At 42.3% G+C, this 18686-nt stretch overlaps 1 protein-coding gene across 2 annotated transcripts in view; it reads right to left on the bottom strand.

The window, feature by feature from the left end:
- Positions 1–18686, bottom strand: part of SRPX (sushi repeat containing protein X-linked) — a 429025-nt gene that overhangs the window by 48538 nt on the left and 361801 nt on the right. For both annotated transcript variants that reach the window (XM_069204239.1, XM_069204240.1), the window contains one exon: positions 14197–14330. In XM_069204239.1, coding sequence (XP_069060340.1) covers positions 14197–14330 — 134 coding nt within the window. The remainder of the gene's footprint in view (positions 1–14196; positions 14331–18686) is intronic.

The following is an 18686-nucleotide window of genomic DNA, read 5'->3' as shown; positions in this document are numbered from 1 at the left end:
TCCCCCCTCTGTCACTGAGGGCTAATGGCTGCTAACCACGTCTGAGAGTTAGGAAACACATGGCCCCAACCACTGAGCTTCACGTGTACCCTTCCTGATGCCAGAAGTACTGCCCTTGCAATTAAGGCATTGAAAAAACATGTACCCAACTCATTTAGAAATCAATAAACCACTAGTGAAGACAGGAGACTCACTCTCCTGTCCGGTAGCTAGAATGTGACAGCTGTAGCACACGGACACTATTTTGCAAGTTTTCTTTATTTGGCATCTTTCGATTTTGAATACTGAAGTTTGCAAAAATGATCACTTGAATTTACATAGTATCCTATCTTCCCACATTCTCATAGGCCAAACTTTTACCTTCCAACGATGTTTTATCCTTATGAAACTTTCTGGCTAACCACCTTGTACTAGAATGACATCTAAAACAGCTTGGATCACAAGATATATCTTGAAAGTCACACGCCAGGAAGACTTGCTAGGAAAAGAAATTAATATGTACCTTAGACATAAATAAATGTCTATGATGTTTGTAAAAGTTCTGCCATGACCTTTAGAGGAAAACTACCTCCTTATATGGCATTATTCATATTTGGCTTTCTTTAAATATTACTCACAACATTGCTGATATTTTTGGTGAAATGAAATATTTCTGTACTATATCTATTCCTGGGTGTCAGTTGAAGGGAGGGATCAGACTGAGTGCAAGGTTGATCTTAATCTATATGTTTTGTACAAGAGAGCATTTGATACACTTAGCTACAGAAGTATTTACTGACTAGCTGAGAATTATGTTCATTCTTAAAGAGTGCTTTTTCAATTAAGTATTATGAAAGACTTATGTAAACCCTAATGCTGCTTCATCTACTAACCAAGCAGGATTTGTATCATGTTGTAGAATGTTATTGCAGCTAAGTTTGATTGCTTTCTTTTTATTATTAATTCAGTATGTAAATAAATATTACAGAATGATTCAACAAATATATATCTATTAGATTGAGGTATTTATATGAGCTAGAGTACTTGCTGAGGGTTTAGCCGGTACGGATAATCAGTAATCATTGAAATTTAGGCACTAAGGCCCTGATTCTGAGTGGGCGGAGATTTCTGGATCCTGCGCAAACCACTATTTGTGCAGTGGTTAACAGTTTTCGATTTGTGGAGGCTTCAGCACCTGGTTGTTACATTTCTCCACCTAATTACCCCAAACCTGGAACAGCTGCAATTTATCACATCCAGTAAATTAGTACCCTGACAGTCAGATTTTATCAGATGTGATAAATAGCCCCCCTCCTTCGCTGGACTCATAATGAGGGCCAATGAAATAATAAAGTGAAAAATACATTTGAAAGCCAATGATTTCACTTTGTTTTCATCAAGTAAACAGTGGTTTTAGGCCTCTTATCCTCGCAGAATATGATAGATTCAGTTGCGTCCCCTGCTTACGGGCAGCTCCAATACACAGAATTCAGAATTATTACACCAAATGGGCCAGGACTTAAAGAGAACTCGTAGGTTGTCCCTGTTCGCATCTGTACCACAATTCCTTGCACATGCTATGACACAGGGGCTAGGGTAAGCAATGCATAAAAACATAAGTACTTTACAATTCAAAATGGGTATTTCTGGAGTAGAAAAAGAGGCGTTCACATGCTTGTTGATGTCAATATGGTTGCATTAGATTCGGGCACCTGATACACGGATTTGATGAAGTTTGAAGATATTTTTTTAGGTTTCAAAATGGAAGCCCTAACAATAAAATGGACAACGTATGCGTGAGAAACAAGGGTGTCCCGAGAATCAAACCAGTAATTCATTGTCTGAATATCTAAAATGCTAGCTGCAAAAACATTTTCAGGACTGTTTCACATCGTTAATGTCTGCATGGAGTAAGTGAGGTTCTAAGGAAGTTTCACCGTTTAACTCATAGTAATGACTATTTCAGGCACTGAAACTAGCATTAATGCAGTTGCATCTATACAATTATTAGGGAATAATATGCTGCAGCATAACATAATTAATGGGTATTAAGTGTACTAACTTTTCCAGGATATCCTAATGAAACGAAATCTGGCCTTGCTAGGGTGCAACTATTTGCCTTGGCTGGCTTTGCTTGGAATTCAGTGTCAAAATGTAGTTCATTAGTCAATTAAACCCATAAACATTACGTAATATGCATGAGCATGCCACCAATGCTGTATAATGATAACAAAACCTCTACTACCAGGAATGAGGTAGGGAATGGAATCTACCAGCATAACTGAATAAATTCCATCTGCAAGCTGTCCTCAGTACAATGCCTTAAAACTAATTGTTGTTACAGATTGAATGTATATATTGTGCCATGAGGAATTAGCTTCCCACGAATTGACTTGATTTTGCAGTCCTATTGCCAATGGAGTGGTAAACTCACCAGTCCCTTCAGGCCAAAAACATGTGAAATTCATATATTCAGCTATTATCTTTATCTCTGAAACTTATGCACTCTTCTTAATTGAAAAAATCTATTGGCATACTGTGTACAACACAACCTTCACCATATATTAAACTTCCAGGAAGCATTTTGTTGTGTTTAACTTCAGTGCATGCTTCTTCCACAAGGCTCAGGCGAAATATTCAATACATTGCTGTAATGTTATGAAATTTCAGGAATTGTGATGTATATTTATTATGTGAAGGTCCCGACATTTCATTGTTATGTCATGTAATTAATACTTCATATCATTATGCACCGTTTCTGCAGAAAGTTTGAGCAAGCACAGGGAAACAACTAGAACGACCAGAATGGAGGAGGCTGCTGTTTAAACCACTTCTAGTTTTTGCTTTATTTTATAGCGCAAAATGGGCCAAATGCCGGTTCTGCAATTTGCATAGTTATGCGTAACTTCGTGTAATTGCCTAGAAATGTAATGTACTCGAATACAAATTAAGCACATTTTGCACACCCCTACTTCCAATTTCTCAAAGGATTATTCAGAATCAGCCACTGAATAGCAGTACTAATATCAAAAGCCAGAGCATATACGACATCAAGCACACTCTTCTTATAAGTAGCAATCTTCTTTCCAAACTATTAGTGTCAACGACTGCTAGAATCTCTCGTTCAGTTAAGCTCTACTGAGAGACAAGCTATTTGCTGATATTTTTGGTGTTAATAATATGGCTCATTGCAGCTGACTTAACTGGTATAAACTGACAATAATTAGAGCTATGTTAATTGGCCTCACAAGATGGAAATGCCACATTTACTTCCCTGAATGGTGCCCTTGACTTCATTAGTCGACACCCTGAGGTCCAAGGCCAGAGTGAGACATTTCTTCACCAAGTGTCCTTTCACGCCACCACATGCAGGCTCATTTTGATACACGGTTCTCCATCTGTCTGCCTATGGGGAGCCTGTAACAAGTTCCAACTGCTTTCTTTTCACCCAGTTTTTTTCCATTTACTATGAACCTTTGACTTCTAGACCTGCACTTTTCAGACTTCCATCTTTTGGCTCCGAGAAACATTGTTCAGATATGATTCGTGAAGATTTCATAATTTTGTTGTAATGGGCCATTGTTGTGAAGCACAGGTTTAGCCCACACTAACACACCCCCACCAAACACCTAATAATGAATATACATTTAACTTAAGGCCTGATTTAGAGTTTGGCCGATGGGTTGTTTTCTGTCACAAATGTGGCAGATAGACTGTGCGCCCCATTACAAGTATGTTATATCCCATGGCACTTGTAATACAGCGTACGGAATGAATGGCGAGGACTTTTAAAGCACAGCTGTCACCCCGAGGAGCATCCTGGCGCAGTGCTAGGAAAAACTGCTACAGATCTAGGAAGAAAAGACAAATGTACTTAAATTAGCGAGTGGCATAAGGAATCTGAGGGGTGGAATAACCAAGTTTTTAATTCATTTTTAAAATTGGCTTCAGCTTCAATAACCTGCATGTGATGAGGAAGGGGGTTCCAGGCTTTTGAGCCTAGAACACCAAAGGACTTTCTGACTCTGGATTTTAGACAGAAAGTGGGAGGGAGCAAAATATTCTCAGAGGATAACCTTAGGACCCGCTGAGGAACATATTGGGAAAACTGTTTACTGAGGTATACGGGGCCGATTTTTTTTAAGCTCTGTAAATTTTATTTCTTGAATTGGGAGCCAATGCGAGGTATAAAGGTATAAAGAGCACCTGAAACAGTGCTCCTACTGAAAAGAAGTAACATCAATGTCACTGCTGCATTCTGTACCATGTGCAATTCATGGATAAGATGTTTAAAGCTGCCAAGGTAGAGGCTGTTACAATAATCCAGTCTTGAGGAGATCAAAGCAAAAGTCACTGTTATTCTGTTCACTAGAGGTAAATAATGGAAGAATTTACTCAGGGATTTTATAAGGCTGAAGCACCTTCCTGCAACAACCAATGCTTTTGGCAGGAAGGAAAGATCGGAGTCAAATTTGACCCCTAAGTTTTTTGTGACGCTTGCAGTGGCAGGGGGAGGAGGGACATTATTCGTCCCGCCACATTGTGATGAAAAAAAAGTTAAACTTCTCAAACAAAACTATTTCAATTTTTTCAGAGTTACATTTGAGATGCATCCATTGAAAGATATTGGGTATACAGTTAGACAAGTTGGTTTCTGATTTTGATGAATTCTTGTCTAAGGACAACATCAACTGAGTGTTATTGGCATATGACATACTGTCAATTCCATGAGAAACAATTAGAGACATAAGTAGTGCCATATAGATGTTAGATAGGCATGCAATTCAGCCACGTTTGTAATGGTGTAACCCTTCCCCCAGACTCTAAATCAGGATCATAATCTTTACAAGGCATTTTGGAAGAAGCAAAAATGTACAAATGGTAAAGAGTAAGAAAAAACCTCTGTATCCCTACTAAAGCATTCGGTGATGCTATTTCATTTCCAAAGGCCCAATGTCCCACATAACTTTGACACATAACCAATTATTTTGTCCTTGTAAACTGTCAAAGCTTGAGATCACATAAGTTTGCTGAGTCACTATACATAGGGAAAGGCTTTCCTTGAGATCGGTATACTAATTTGAAATCTTATTAATCTCAGTGACAGACTGGGCTCACATATTGTACATATGTATACTGGTCTAGAGAGAATGTGGTGAACACAGGTAATTTTCAGATTCGAATTGCAGCTTATATCCAGTTTCTCTGTCCAACAAGAAGGACATTTGAAAAGTTAAAATATGTGTAAGGAGACCCCTCACTTGCCTATCCAGGTGTCACACCTTATCCTTGGGTCTCCTCATTTGTCATAAATTAGTATAATGACGTATGGGCTTTCTACATAAAGGGAAGCACTTAGAGGATATTTTCTGTAGGGGGAGGAGTGGGATCCAGCAGAGGAAATAAAAATCACCTAGGTATCTCAAGCTTATGTTTAGCACAGCGGGTACACAGGGGATGTTTAAAAAAAGAAACCGTTGATGCCTAGGAGGATAATTACTCCTGGTTCATTGTGGTAGACATGTTTCTACCTATTGGCCCAAATAAGGCACATACAGACACACTCACCCATTCCCTCTTGTTCCTTTCTTCCTAAATTTTTGGGGGGATACATGTCTCACATGTGCTCATATTCTGCCGTTTTTCAAGAAGTGGATTTTACTTAAAAACGTACTCCTACAAGGTAATATTTGAAAACCAGCTCATTATTTAAGGGAGCTATTCATATACAAAGATGCCCCTTCTGCAATTTGGTTTCCTCGGCTAATATCTGGGGTTACTGAGGACAATTGCCAATTACAACGGATCTTGCAACTCTAATCTATAAATTAGGGGCCTCATTTATGAGGTCCATCGTGCAGGGCGGCACATCAAGTGCCTTGCTGCACCACCTTGCACCACCGGGGAAGGGCAGAAATGCACCGTATCTACAAGATACGGTGCCTTTATGTCCTCTTCCCCTGCATTGATGCACAAATTGCTGCCTAGCGCCAATGCGGGCAACCCTGCACCATGGTGCAAGGATGCCTGCATTGCGGGAATGATTGCTTTTGTGCAGGAAGGGATAACTTCCTCCAAACAAACAATCACAAGAGGTGTTTCCCTCTTTCTAAGTGTGCTGCAAATTGCAGCAGACATAGAAAGAGGAATACACAGGGAGAAATAAAGATATTTCTCCCAGTTGCATCATTCTTATGCCACCCTTGAAGTGGAGTAGGAATCTGATACATTCAGGTTTCATGGGTGTTGTGTGGGAACATCTCAAGCAACAGCCATGGAACGCCCTTTTCACTCAGTGTTATGCGTAAAAGGGGTCCATACTTACAAGGCCCTGAAAAGCTACACAAGGTGATTTTGTGTGGCCTTGTACATATGGGCTGGCACACTGTACCACCGGACCATAATAAAACAATGACGGTCTGGTGGCGCACTGTGCCGCTAAGGCCTCGTAAATGAGGCCCTAGATTCACTGTGTTGTGTCTTATTCAGTTTTTCAGTACACTTGATAACTTGTATGATAAATGCTAGTTGCAATCAAGATATTCTAACAAACTATATTTTAGTGTTCTTCTGATCAATATTTTTGTTTTTTATTTAAAAAATTATAGCAGTGCTTTATAAAATCAAGCTTCTAGGCTCCGATTTATCAGATAACATTTAACATTAGACTGGATACATTTATTTGCATGAATACATTAGTCATAATATCCCACCATAGTCAAAATATATTAAAACTACAGTTTAAAAATTAAGCCTGAAACTTTAAGCTCGTAATTTAAGCAGCTAAGGGCCTCATGTACTAAAGTTGATTGAGGCTGCAAAGCCTGTGTATCAGGGTTTGCGACCAAAAAGATTGCAACCACAAAACTCCTTTTCACCAGTTGCAAAACTCCTTTTGCTATTAGAAAAAGTCTTTCTGCTTCATAGAAGGAGTTTTATAACCCTTTTTTAGTCACAAACAGGAGTTGCTGTGAAAGAGGTGTTCCCCTCTTCTTTGCAAGTCAAGAAGGAATGTATCACTTGTGACCTCAGTTCCAGTCGGGAAGCTTTGAAAAGCTACTACCTCTTAAGCTGGACAGGTTCACTTTTTGGAAATCGTGGCAGATGGCCTCGTGAGGTCAAGCAGAGGTCCAGGTAATCACTTCAAGCACCCCTTGATGTGTTCCCAAACAAACTATTTAAAAAAGCACACAGCACCTATCCCTTTAATGAACATTGCCTGCTTTATGATTTTGTGAACGGAAATGCAGACTTAGTATTCCGTACTCCCTTACTATGCGCATTGAGCTGCAAAATGGTTTTTACATAATTAATATTCTTTAGATGGTCATTTCGTGAACATCCCCGGTGATTGAGCAATTTGTTTTGTGACCTACTAGCACATATGGTGCATCCTAAATTACATCCCTGTTCACTAACCAGGCAGTGTGCAATTTGCACATCCCTGGTTTGCGAACAGCCATAGTAGATCAGCCCCATAGTTTTATAGTAGCATTTGCAACCGACAAATGTTAAAATAGAATAAAGTAATCTGACAGTTAATTCAATGTGGCTGCACCTTCCACTTGAATTCACCCAATTTTTACACACCGCCACAGACGAATCTCAAGCTTGGGAGCAGTGAAGAGCAAAGTGCTCCTGCAGGATTTTGAAACTTGAACAAGTCTCTCAGATATTTTGATGCAAGCCGCAGGATGACCGCTCAGCAGGTTGTTGGTATGCTTTTTGAATCCTCCTCTGACCATGATTATGAGACTGACTCTGGCAAAGAAGGAAGTGCAAGACTCTGGAAGTGATTTTTCTGTCCATGAGGAATCACATGATGATAAAGCCACTCTCAGTGTGGACGAAGTGCCTGTTTTAAAGGAAGACACTGATGTGCTGATACTACAGCAGCCTAGGGATGAAAGTCTCTTCAATGGACCATCTGAAGTCTGAGTTGCCCCAAACATGGTGCAGTCAGCGCAGCCTGCCTTTACTTGTGTGGCAGGATGTAAAGTGAACACTAGGAAATGTTTGCTAATACATTTCTTTGAGTTATTTATGGACGATATATGTTTGGGTGTGATTGTTGAGCAGACTAATTTGTATGCTGAAGAGTATTTGAGGTACAACAGTGCCAGACCTGGACCCCACTCTAGAGCTACCCGATGTACTCCTACAAGTCTGGAAGAGTTGAAGTTCTTGGGTTTCATTTTTTGGTGGGCTTGTTAAGGAAGCCGTCACTGTTTTCATATAGGTCTCCCTGTCCCTTGTTTGCAATCATGAGTTTTGATCGCTATTAGCTTCTGGTTTGGATGCTGGATTTTGCTGATTATGATTTAGCATTGCTGTGAGATCACCCGGATTGTGACCATCTTTTTAAAGTTCAGCCTGTCCTTGATCACTATGTAGATCTATTTCAGAGATCTATGTTCCTGGGAAAGAAACTGTTGTGAACGAGTCTTTTGTCCTGTTTAAGGGACTTTAGTTTTAAGGCAGTGCATTCCTAGCAAGAGGGAACATTATGGAATAAATATGTATATGCTGTCTGAGAGTAGTACAGGATATGTCTATAATTTCCAGGTCTAAATTGGTAGGGATTCCACTATTGACCCCCCTGGCTGTCCGTCCACTTTTGAAGTTAGTGAGAACATTTTAAGAGAACTTGATAGATGACTATTTAACAAAGGTCACCATTTATACCTAGATAATTTACACACTGGTGTGCAATTATTTAGAGAATTATTCAAAGGGGACACTTGCTTGCGGCACAGTCCACGCTAACCATAAAGGTTATCCAAAGGAGCTTGTGTGTAAAAACTTTGAGAGGAGACAGTGCAGTGCCTTGCATGATGATGAATTGCTAGCTGTGAAATTTGCAGACAGGAGGGATGTCTACATGCTGACTACCATCCATGATGAAAGTACTTTGCACGTGACTGTTCAGGGTCAGAAGTGTACATTGTCTCTACATTCTCTCTTGCCGTGAATGTTGTAATGTGCTGGGCCCGTGGCTGGTGGTGTGAATAATCTTGTGTGTGTCACATATGAAAAGAATGTGAATGGCCTGTAAAGCGGTTGGTGCCTTGTTGTGACTTTATAGTTGACAGGCTGTGAATCATTGGTTCAGTTTTTGACCTATCAATTATTAACAGAGCATTTAATTTTTATGAAATCTCTTGTTAATAAAATGTTATATATTCAACCATCACTCAGCCTTGTGCCAAATCCAAACAGTATGTATATGCTGTCATGAAAAAAACCTGCTCCGCTGTAATCAGGTGTTGAAGCACACCCCTGACACACTAGGGGTCTCAGTGGGACCCCAATGATGAAGCATGTCACCAGCTAGGTTGGTAGGCAAGGGGACTTTTTCACAAAACCTAAGGACATTTTGTTTTCACGTTTTCAATGTTTGGAACATCACAGACGTAAGAGACTTGGTAGTGTGCTCGCTTCTTGTCTAGGAAAACTCTACCAGCCCTAAATATGTTTGAAAACTAGACACCCAAGGGAGTACATGGTGGTGAGTCTCTTGTGGATCCCAACAAGTTTTCTTACCCGCAATGCCCTGCAAACTTCAAAACTACCCAGCGTTCCCCTCAGTTTCCTGTTAAAAATGCTTCCTCACTTGTGGGGGTAGACCGAAGTGCCTGTGACAGGGAAGAGACAAAAACATGTAGAGATTGACGGGCACCAAAGTGTGTTCATAAGTGCAGTTTTATTAATACGTCGGACTCTGCTGTGGGCAGCAACATAAGTGAGATCTAATTTTTATCAGGAGACTGAGGGGAACACTGGGTGGCAGGAAGTTTGTTCCGGCATGCTGATTCCACTCAGAAATGTGATTAAAAATGTGAATATATTTTGCTAAATTTGAGATTTGCAGGGGATTATGGGTAAGAAAACATTGGGGGAACCACACAAGCCAAACCTCCTTAGAAACCTCTTCCTCCCCCACTTCCCCACAGTCTAGTTTTCAGAAATTTCTGGGTTTGGTAGGTTTACCTAGATGGCCGCTAAGCCAGGACCAAAAGCGGTAGTGCCCCGCTTGCAAAAACAGGTTGTTTTGTGATAGCTAATTTTGATGTGTCCACCTTGTGTTTTGCGCAGGTACTTGGTCTACCCACACAAGCGCAGTAGCATTTTAATCAAGAGACTTTGGGAAATGCTGGGTGAAAGATAGTTTGTTCCCCTCAGATTCCAGAACTTTGTATCACCGAAATGTGAGGACAAATTTTGAGGTTTGCAAATGATTCTGGGTGACAGAACTTGGGGTGAGCCCACGTCACCTCATCCTGGATTCCCCTAGGTCTTTAGTTTTCAAAAATGTACAGGTTTGCTAGGTTTCCCTATATGCCGGCCAAGCTAGAGCCAAAATCCACAGCTAAGCACTTTGCAAAAAACACATTCGTTTTCAGTAGAAAAATGTGATGTGTTCATGTTGCATTTTGGAGCATTTTTGACCACAGACACTAAGCCTACCCACACAAGTGGGGTACCATTTTTATCCGGAGACTTGGGAGAGTGCTGGGAGGAAGGAAGTTTGTGGCTCCCGTCAGATTCCAGAACTTTGCATCACCGAAATGTGAGGAAAATGTGTTTTTTAGACAAATTTTGAAGTTTGCAAAGGGTTATGGGTGACAGAACCTGGCGCAAGCCCCACAAGTCACCCATCCTGGATTCCCCTAGGTGTCTAGTTTTAAAAAATGTACAGGTTTGCTAGGTTTCCCTAGATGTCGGCTGAGTTAGAGCCCAAAATCCACAGCTAGACACTTTGCAAAAAAGTGTCAGTTTTCAGCTGAAAAATGTGAGGTGCCAACATTGCGTTTTGGGGCGTTTCATGTCGCAAGCACTAACCCTACCCGCACAAGTGAGGTACCATTTTTATCGGGTGACTTGGAGGAATGCTGCATGGAAGGAAGCTTGTGGCTCCCCTCAGATTCCAGAACTTTGCATCACCAAAATGTGAAGAAGATGTTTTTTTTTACATATTTTGAGGTTTGCAAAGGATTCTGGGTGGCAGAACCTGGTGCGAGCGCCACAAATTACCCCATTCTAGATTCCTCTGGGTGTCTAGTTTTTAAAAATGTACAGATTTGCTAGGTCATCCTAAGTGCCGGCCGAGCTAGAGTCCAAAATCCACAGCTAGGCACTTTGCAAAAAAAGTTTCCTGTCGGTGGCACTAGTCCTACCTACACAAGTGAGGTAGCATTTTTATCAGGAGACTTGGGGGAATACAGAATAGCAGGACAAGTGTTGTTACCAATTGTCTTTCTCTGCATTTGCGCCTTCCAAATGTAAGATAGTGTGTAAGAAATCATTTATTTTGGGAATTGCCCTGTAAGTCACATGTTAGAATGGGTACCGCTAAACTCCATATCTCGTGCTCATTTTGAAATACATAGGTTTTCTTGATACCTATTTTTTCACTCCTTATATTTTACCAAATTAATTGCTGTATAACCGGTACACAATGAAAACCCACTGCAAGTTACAGCTCATTTATTGGCTCTGGATACCTTGGGTTCTTGGTGAACCTACAAGCCAAAACCAGAAGGGTCCAGCGGTCATAAGGGTTTATTTCTTTTGAAAAATTTGCCATAGCTGGAAAAAGTTACAGATGAAAATGTAGACAGAAATGGCTGGTTTTTTTTTCAACGCAATTTCAACATTATTTTATTTAAACTGTTACTTTCTATAGAAAAAGCTTAAAGGGTGTACACATATAACCCCTTGCTGAATTCAAAATGTTGTCTGCTTTTCAGAAATGTATAGCTTTCTAGGATCTATGATTCGTTTCAATCCCATTTCTATCACTAACTGGAAGAAGGTTGAAAGCACAAAAAATAGTAAAAATGGGGTATGCCCCAGTAAAATGCCAAAACTGTGTTGAAAAGTGTGGTTTTCTGATTCTAGTTTGCCTGTTCCTGAAAGCTAAGAAGATAGTGGATTTAGCTCCACAAAACCTTTGTTGATGCCATTTGCAGGGAAAAAAACAGATGCTTTCTTCCACAGCACACTTTTCCCATTTCTCCCCAAAAAACACATTTTAACTGTATTTTGGCTAATTTCTCCATCCCCACAATGGGAATCTACAATCCCTGGGTACCTTTAGAACTATCCCAAATAGCCAAAAAAGGCTTAGTACTCGAGGGGGAAAAGGCTTAGCAGCGAAGGGGTTAAGCAGACTGTGAAGAAGATACACAGCTGGTCCATACTGCAGTATTCAGAGAACCACTGCTTACACACAGAGATTATGCAGAGTAATCCCAAGTAATGAGGAACATTTTGACACACCAGATGAAAGTGCAGCAATTTGGCAACTACTAATACTTAGGACTGAAAAGAGAGGTTCACTTAAAAAATAATTGTAGGAAAGTGCCCTTGTTGGCATGGTTACCCTCTACCTTGTGCCTGATATAGATGCTAACTTGACCAAGAGTGTGCTGGGATCCTGCTAACGAGCCCCCAGCACCAGTGATCTTTCCCAAAAACTGTACCATTTTTTCCACAATTGGCACACCCCTGGCACATAGTTCTGTCCCTTGTAAAAAGTACCCTTGGTACAAAGGGCCCTGTGGCCAGGGAAGGCCCTCAGCATGTATTATGCCACCCTGGGGGACCCCTCACCAAGCACATGCACACTGCCTTTGCAGCTTGTGTGTGCTGGTGGGGAGAAAAAGTCAAAGTCGACATGGCACCCCACTCAGTGTGCCATACCCACAAACCTCTGCCTGTGGCATAGGTAAGTCACACCTCTAGCAGGCCTTACAATCCTATGCCAGGGTGCACTATACCACAGGTGAGGGCATAGCTGCATGAGCAATATGCCCCTACAGTGTCTAAGTCCATTATTAGACATTGTAAGTGCAGTGTGGCCATATTGAGTATATGGGTTGAGAGTTTGTCATACCGAACTCCACAGCTCCATAATGGCTTCACTAAATTCTGGGAAATTTGGTATCAAACTTCTCAGCACAATAAACCCACACTGATGCCAGTATTGGATGTATTGAAAACGCACCCAGAGGGCATCTTAGAGATGTCCTCTGTATGTTAGCCAAACTGCTAGTGCAGGACTGACCAGTCCTTGCAGGCTGCCACTTCCAGACAAGTTTCTGACCACATGGGGTTAAAGCCTTGTGCTCTCTTTGGTGAGAAACAAAGCCTGCACTGGGTGGAGGTGTTTCACATCTCCCCCCTGCAGGAACTGAGACACCTAGCGGTGAGCCTCAAAGGCTCAAGCTTCTTGTTACAGAGCCCTCAGGGCACTTCAGCTAGAGGAGATGCCCGCCCCCAGACAAAGCCCCACTTTTGGGGGCAAGTCCGGTGGGAAAATTAGGGAAAAAAAAGGATGAGTGACCACCTCAGATGGGACCCCCCTAAAGTGTCCAGAGCTGAGGTGACCCCCTCCTTGCAAAGTTCTCCATCTTAGTTTGGAGGACAGGGACAAATAGGGTTAGGTCTGTGTCCCCCTCCCCAGAAGGAGTGGACACAGGAAGGGTGTAGCCACCCTAAAGAAGAGTGTAGCCACTCTCAGGGACAGTAGCCATTGGCTACTGCCCTCTGACCCTTGTAACGCTCCTAAATCCAGGGTTTAAGGGCTCCCCTGAACCTGGCTCGTACGATTCCTGGTGACCTCACAAGAAGAAAGAAGAAGGACTGCTAAGCTGACCACCAGCAGAGAAGACTGAAGACACAAACTGACTTGGCCCCAGCCCTACCGGCCTGTCTCCAGCTTCAAAAGCCCTGCAAAAAGAATGTGACACATCCTGCAGAACCAGACACCTCTGAAAAGACTCCAGAGGACTGCATGCACCCCAGAGGACCAATAACGCCTGTGGACAGCCTCCCTGTCCAAGAAGAAACTCCACCCGAGGACTCCAAAGCCTCCCCGGATCCGCAAGTCCTTTCCACTCTGCACTTGATGCCCATGGCCTGTGTCACAGAATAATAGAGCATTCAAATCCCAGGGGGCTGATCTCTTTGCCCCTGAGGATCAAGATATTGTTTTTCCTACCTTAAGACTAAATAATTGTTGTCATCCCTGATTTAACAGCTTCTAGACATTGCTTCACTGGATCAAAATCACAAGAGTATAATCGGCAAATCTCTGATCAGCGTTTAATAATATTCATCGTATTATGCCCAAGTAAGTGGGTATGTTTTGTAAAATTTAAAAAAATGAAACACAAGTTATATAAAAATCTCAAAAAGCAAATATCTGCTTACTTGAAAAACCCCAAGTTGCATTCTGTAGAAGAAATTTGCTGCTGAAGGAGTTGATACAATTATCAATCGCCTTTTTTCATAAAACTGGTCCAAGAGGGCTGCAGCAGTTCTCACAATAACATTGACATTCATAGCTGGGAAAATAAAACCACATTGCAACATAATTAAAGTAGCAAGAAAACTTGGAGTTACCAGTATCACAAATATCAGCAAGTTAATTATTTGAGGATCTTGGAAAAATTAAGAATTCTTGGTTAGTTGACTGTTCAGAAATCATCAAACTCACTCTGTAGCTTAATTCAGACCATTGGTACACCATGGTTTACCACAATGAAGGAATATCAACTCTCACAAATAATACCTGAGTAATTTAAAGTATTTTAAAACATATAACTTATAGCCCAAGTGTGTGTGACTCTGGAGCCCAAGTGTTGTGGCCCCATCCTGGTGAAAAGATTTCCACTGGGGGTCACCTCTGCTTCTTAGGAGGGCGTGAACAGGCCGCCTTACCAGCGACCCCATATTAAGACAGGAAATCTTTCTCACAGCCATATATTGGCAGACCCTGAAAATCCAATAAGTTTGGAGGGGGGAAGGGCAGTGATGGATTTGTGAGGAGACTTTTGAGCAGGACCAGCTGGGAGGCAGTGCCAGTACAAGAGCAGGTGTGGTAGGGGCGAAATTTGCACTTATCCTCTGGTGCCCCTTACTCCCAGTTGCAGCTCCCACCGGACTGCACCCCCTACATGGTAATCCTCACAAATGTACCATCATTATCTCCAGACTCACGTGAATCCACAGAGCAGCTGAAATATAAGTTTGGACATTGGTTGGGCAAAAACTGTGATTTTAACTGCAGTGACTTAGTGGACATTTTGTTTGTTAGATGGATTGGGTGGGCCCATTGGAGAAAGCTGGAGAGGGAGATTGTATTATAGTAAATTGTAGATAGCCAGGGCTAGCCCGTTATTTGCATCTTTCCTGTTATGTTGACTCCCAGGCTTGTGCCCATTGGGCTCATTCCCGTGGGTTTCTTTTATAGGCACACCTGAGACATAGATGGTCGTTGTGCAAAGGATTTTCCCAGTTTGCGGGAGGGCTTGCCGCTGCTCATATTGAATAATAGATTCTCTGCCCTATCGGATTTGGAGGGTAACGACTGACTGGTAAGACGGATGAGCTTCTCTGGACAGGAGGGAATTTACCAGGTGGATCACACAGGATCCTCACCTCTAATTTCGGGTGTTGTGGGGGTGAGAGAGGTGTCCCCTCTGTCTTCTTTAATTTCTTGCAATGTGGCTGGGTATGATGCCAAGCTGCAAGACACGTAAGGTAGGGTTTATTTCAAGCCTTGATTTTAACCTACTAAAAGAGACATGGTGAGAGGGGGCAGCAGAACAGGATGGATTTAAAAGGTTGGCTGTGCCTGCTGAGCATGTGCGAGGCACCTCTCGAGGGGGGAGCCTAGTTACCTTGGTCTTTATCTCCAAGATTTATAGAGCGTATCATATTAAATGTAGCCATCGGGGAATCCTTATAATTTGGGCTGTTTTTCTCAATAAGTACAATGTTCTCCTGGTAAATTTTCATAATGGAGTGTGGGATTCTGGTCACTGTGTTCTGCCTTGCAGACATTAAAGGGGAGGTTGAAGGCCTGTTTTAGTGAATTGCATGTGATTGTAGCGGGAGATTTCAATGCAAAGATAGGTGGCTATTTCACTGCTGCTAATCCTTTTGAGCAGGACTACAGAGAGGGGTTTCAGGATGCTATGGGTAGGACCCTTAATAAGGGGCTACAGAGTGTGGGGCTGTTAAACATTTTTGATTTGGGAATTGTTTCTGATCAACAGGCCACAACCTTTGTAGGTAGGGGCACGAGGTCCACAATTGATTATGTTTTTGTGTCCACCCCAGTGAGAAATTTGGTGCACAAGGGAGGGCCCTAAAGCAGTATATTAGTGGCCAAAACCCACTTACGGTGTTTCTAAGCTTCCCTTGCAATAGCCGCGTACCTACGGTTGTTGGGCCGGTTGGCCTGAGAGCAAAAGATCAGGGACGCAGGGTCTGTTGGCGTCAGGCGAATATCCCACAGGTGGTTGACAGCGTGGTGAGCAACAAATATAATCTGATAGTAGGAAGGCATCCACCTGGCAGAAACCCCTGTACTGGGGGAGGTGATTGCGGCCACTGATAGAATAAATGGTTCTATCAGAGCTATCCTGAATAAAAATGTAGGGGCCTCTCTTAAGTATCAGGGCATCTGGTTTGACAAAACCTGTCGTGTGGCGAGGAAAACCCTGCAGAGGGTGCTGAAGATGCAGCACAGAGACAAGGTTTATGTGAGTAGTGTGAGGGCACAGTATAAGCTTGCATTGAAAGTGAGGAAGCTGCAGCTTGAAGAGCAGGCGTGGGAGGAGTTGGAGTTTGCATGTCTCACTAAGAAGTCAAGCTTATTCTGGAAGACTGTGAACAGGGGTACCCTTGAGACTGGCACTTCTGAGGGGTTGGGCTATCATATTTCACCCAACGTGTGGGGGAGTCACTTTGATAGTGTCTTTTCAGTAGAGACCTTTGGCGAGGAAGTGGCTGAACTTGTTAGCCCGAACCTGTCCATTAGGTTCACGTTGGAGAAGGTGGTAGTTGCCCTGCGGGAAAGTCTGAGGCACAAAGTGCCCGGGCCTGATGCAATCCCTATGGATCAGTATAAATGCAACTTACAGTTGTGGGCACCTATCATTGTGAATGTCTTAGATACGGCAATGAGTGTAGGAGTTCCCGCCCTCCTGGAAATCCACCTGCATTGTTCCTGTGTTTAAAAAGGGAAATCGGAGTGACCCTAAGTCCTAATCTATTTCACTCCTAAACTCACTGGTAAAAATGTTGGGCCTCATTGTTTTACTGAGCATTGAGGAGTGGATGAGAGAGCATGATTAGATGAGTAGGGTGCAGTATGGTTTCAGGGAAGGGCTGGGGACTCAGGAGCAGTGTTTGAATTTACTTTAGTTGATTGGTAAATACACACGGGCAAAGGGGGGTACCCTTTACCTTGTTTTTATGGATCGGAGCAGTGTGTTTCATAAGGTAAATTGTAGTAAGTTATGGGGTTGCTATCCACGATGGGTTTGGAGAGCCCAATTATGGAGTTTCTGCAATACCTACATTCTGGAGTAAATGCTTCTGTGAGATACGGGATCCAGGGGAATGCACAGAACCTTTTAATTTATACGAGGGTGTGAGACAGGGTTGTATTCTTGCTCCAATTCTGTTTCCTTTGTGTACAATGGCCTGCACAGTTTTTTGGTTGATAGATGCAAGGATGTCCCCAAAATGAATGGTTTTAGCGTGCCGTCCATGCAGATGGTGCAGCGTTATGGGCCCGTACTATGAAAAGCCTTCGTGTGTTGGTCAATGCTTCTGTTGACTTTATGTCTGACCTAGACTTGGAGGTCAATATCAGTAAAACACATTTTATGGTGTGTGGCAAACCCCTAAGTAAAGTAGGGGCAGTAGCGATTAATGGCCAACAAATTAGTTGTGTGCACGAGTTTCTTTACCTTGTAGTGACTTTTGATGATAAAGGGTTGTGGGTGCCCTGTATTTTGAGGCAGTGTGCACGGTTTAATGCCGCCATAGGTGCTACATTTGATTCCGCAGCAAGAGTGGGAAAAAACCCTATATTACATCTGCTTTAGGTGTAGAGGTGCAAATGCTTTCCGTTCCTTTTGTATGGGGCCTCAATTTGGGACTATTCGGGTAGTATGGCTCCCCAAATAGAGGAAAATCGCTTCTGCAGAAATTTACTTGGAGTCAGGCCAAACACTTCTGGATATTATATACATGAGGTATTGGACTTGGAGTTTGTGGGTGATGGTATTAAGATTGTGCCCCTCCTTTTAAGGTTCTCTGTTTGGACAAATGATTGTGCCTCTCTGAATAGGGAAGTGATCCACGATTGCCTGACTTGCGACCGAGGCTTGGATATCCCTTGGTTAGCTTATATCAAACTTTGAGCCAAGCTTCTTGGTCACCTGGAGATCTTTAACACCGCACAATGTCTAAAACGCGCTGAAAAGAGTTGAGTGAAGGAACTTTCTAAAGCTGAAGTTGGAGGCGGGCCCTGAGGCGTTCCCTTTGGGAATGGCACTTATTACTTGCTTTCGGCTAGGTTCAATCATTTCCGCTCGGTCAGTATGATCCTAAATCTATACAAATTTGCCCTTGTAACGGGGCTTCTCCACAGACACTACTCAATTTTACCAGTTTTTGTGAGTTTTATGCAACTTTTACGAGGAGATTTTTATTGCCGTTACTGAAGGGTAAGGGGTTTGTGCAATGTTGCCCAGCTTATCTTTGGTTACGTATGGGTCCTGATGCTCTGGTGTGTGGGGGCGTAGGTTCTTTTTTAAAAGGGGCTATATGCTGGCAGAATAGTGTACATTTTTTAATCTGTTTAGTATTTATCTCAAGCTAAGACTGTAGATGATTTTTAA

This window comes from Pleurodeles waltl, chromosome 8, assembly GCF_031143425.1.
Source record: "Pleurodeles waltl isolate 20211129_DDA chromosome 8, aPleWal1.hap1.20221129, whole genome shotgun sequence".
Classification (NCBI taxonomy): domain Eukaryota; kingdom Metazoa; phylum Chordata; class Amphibia; order Caudata; family Salamandridae; genus Pleurodeles; species Pleurodeles waltl.
This window is presented reverse-complemented; position numbering and strand designations above follow the sequence as displayed.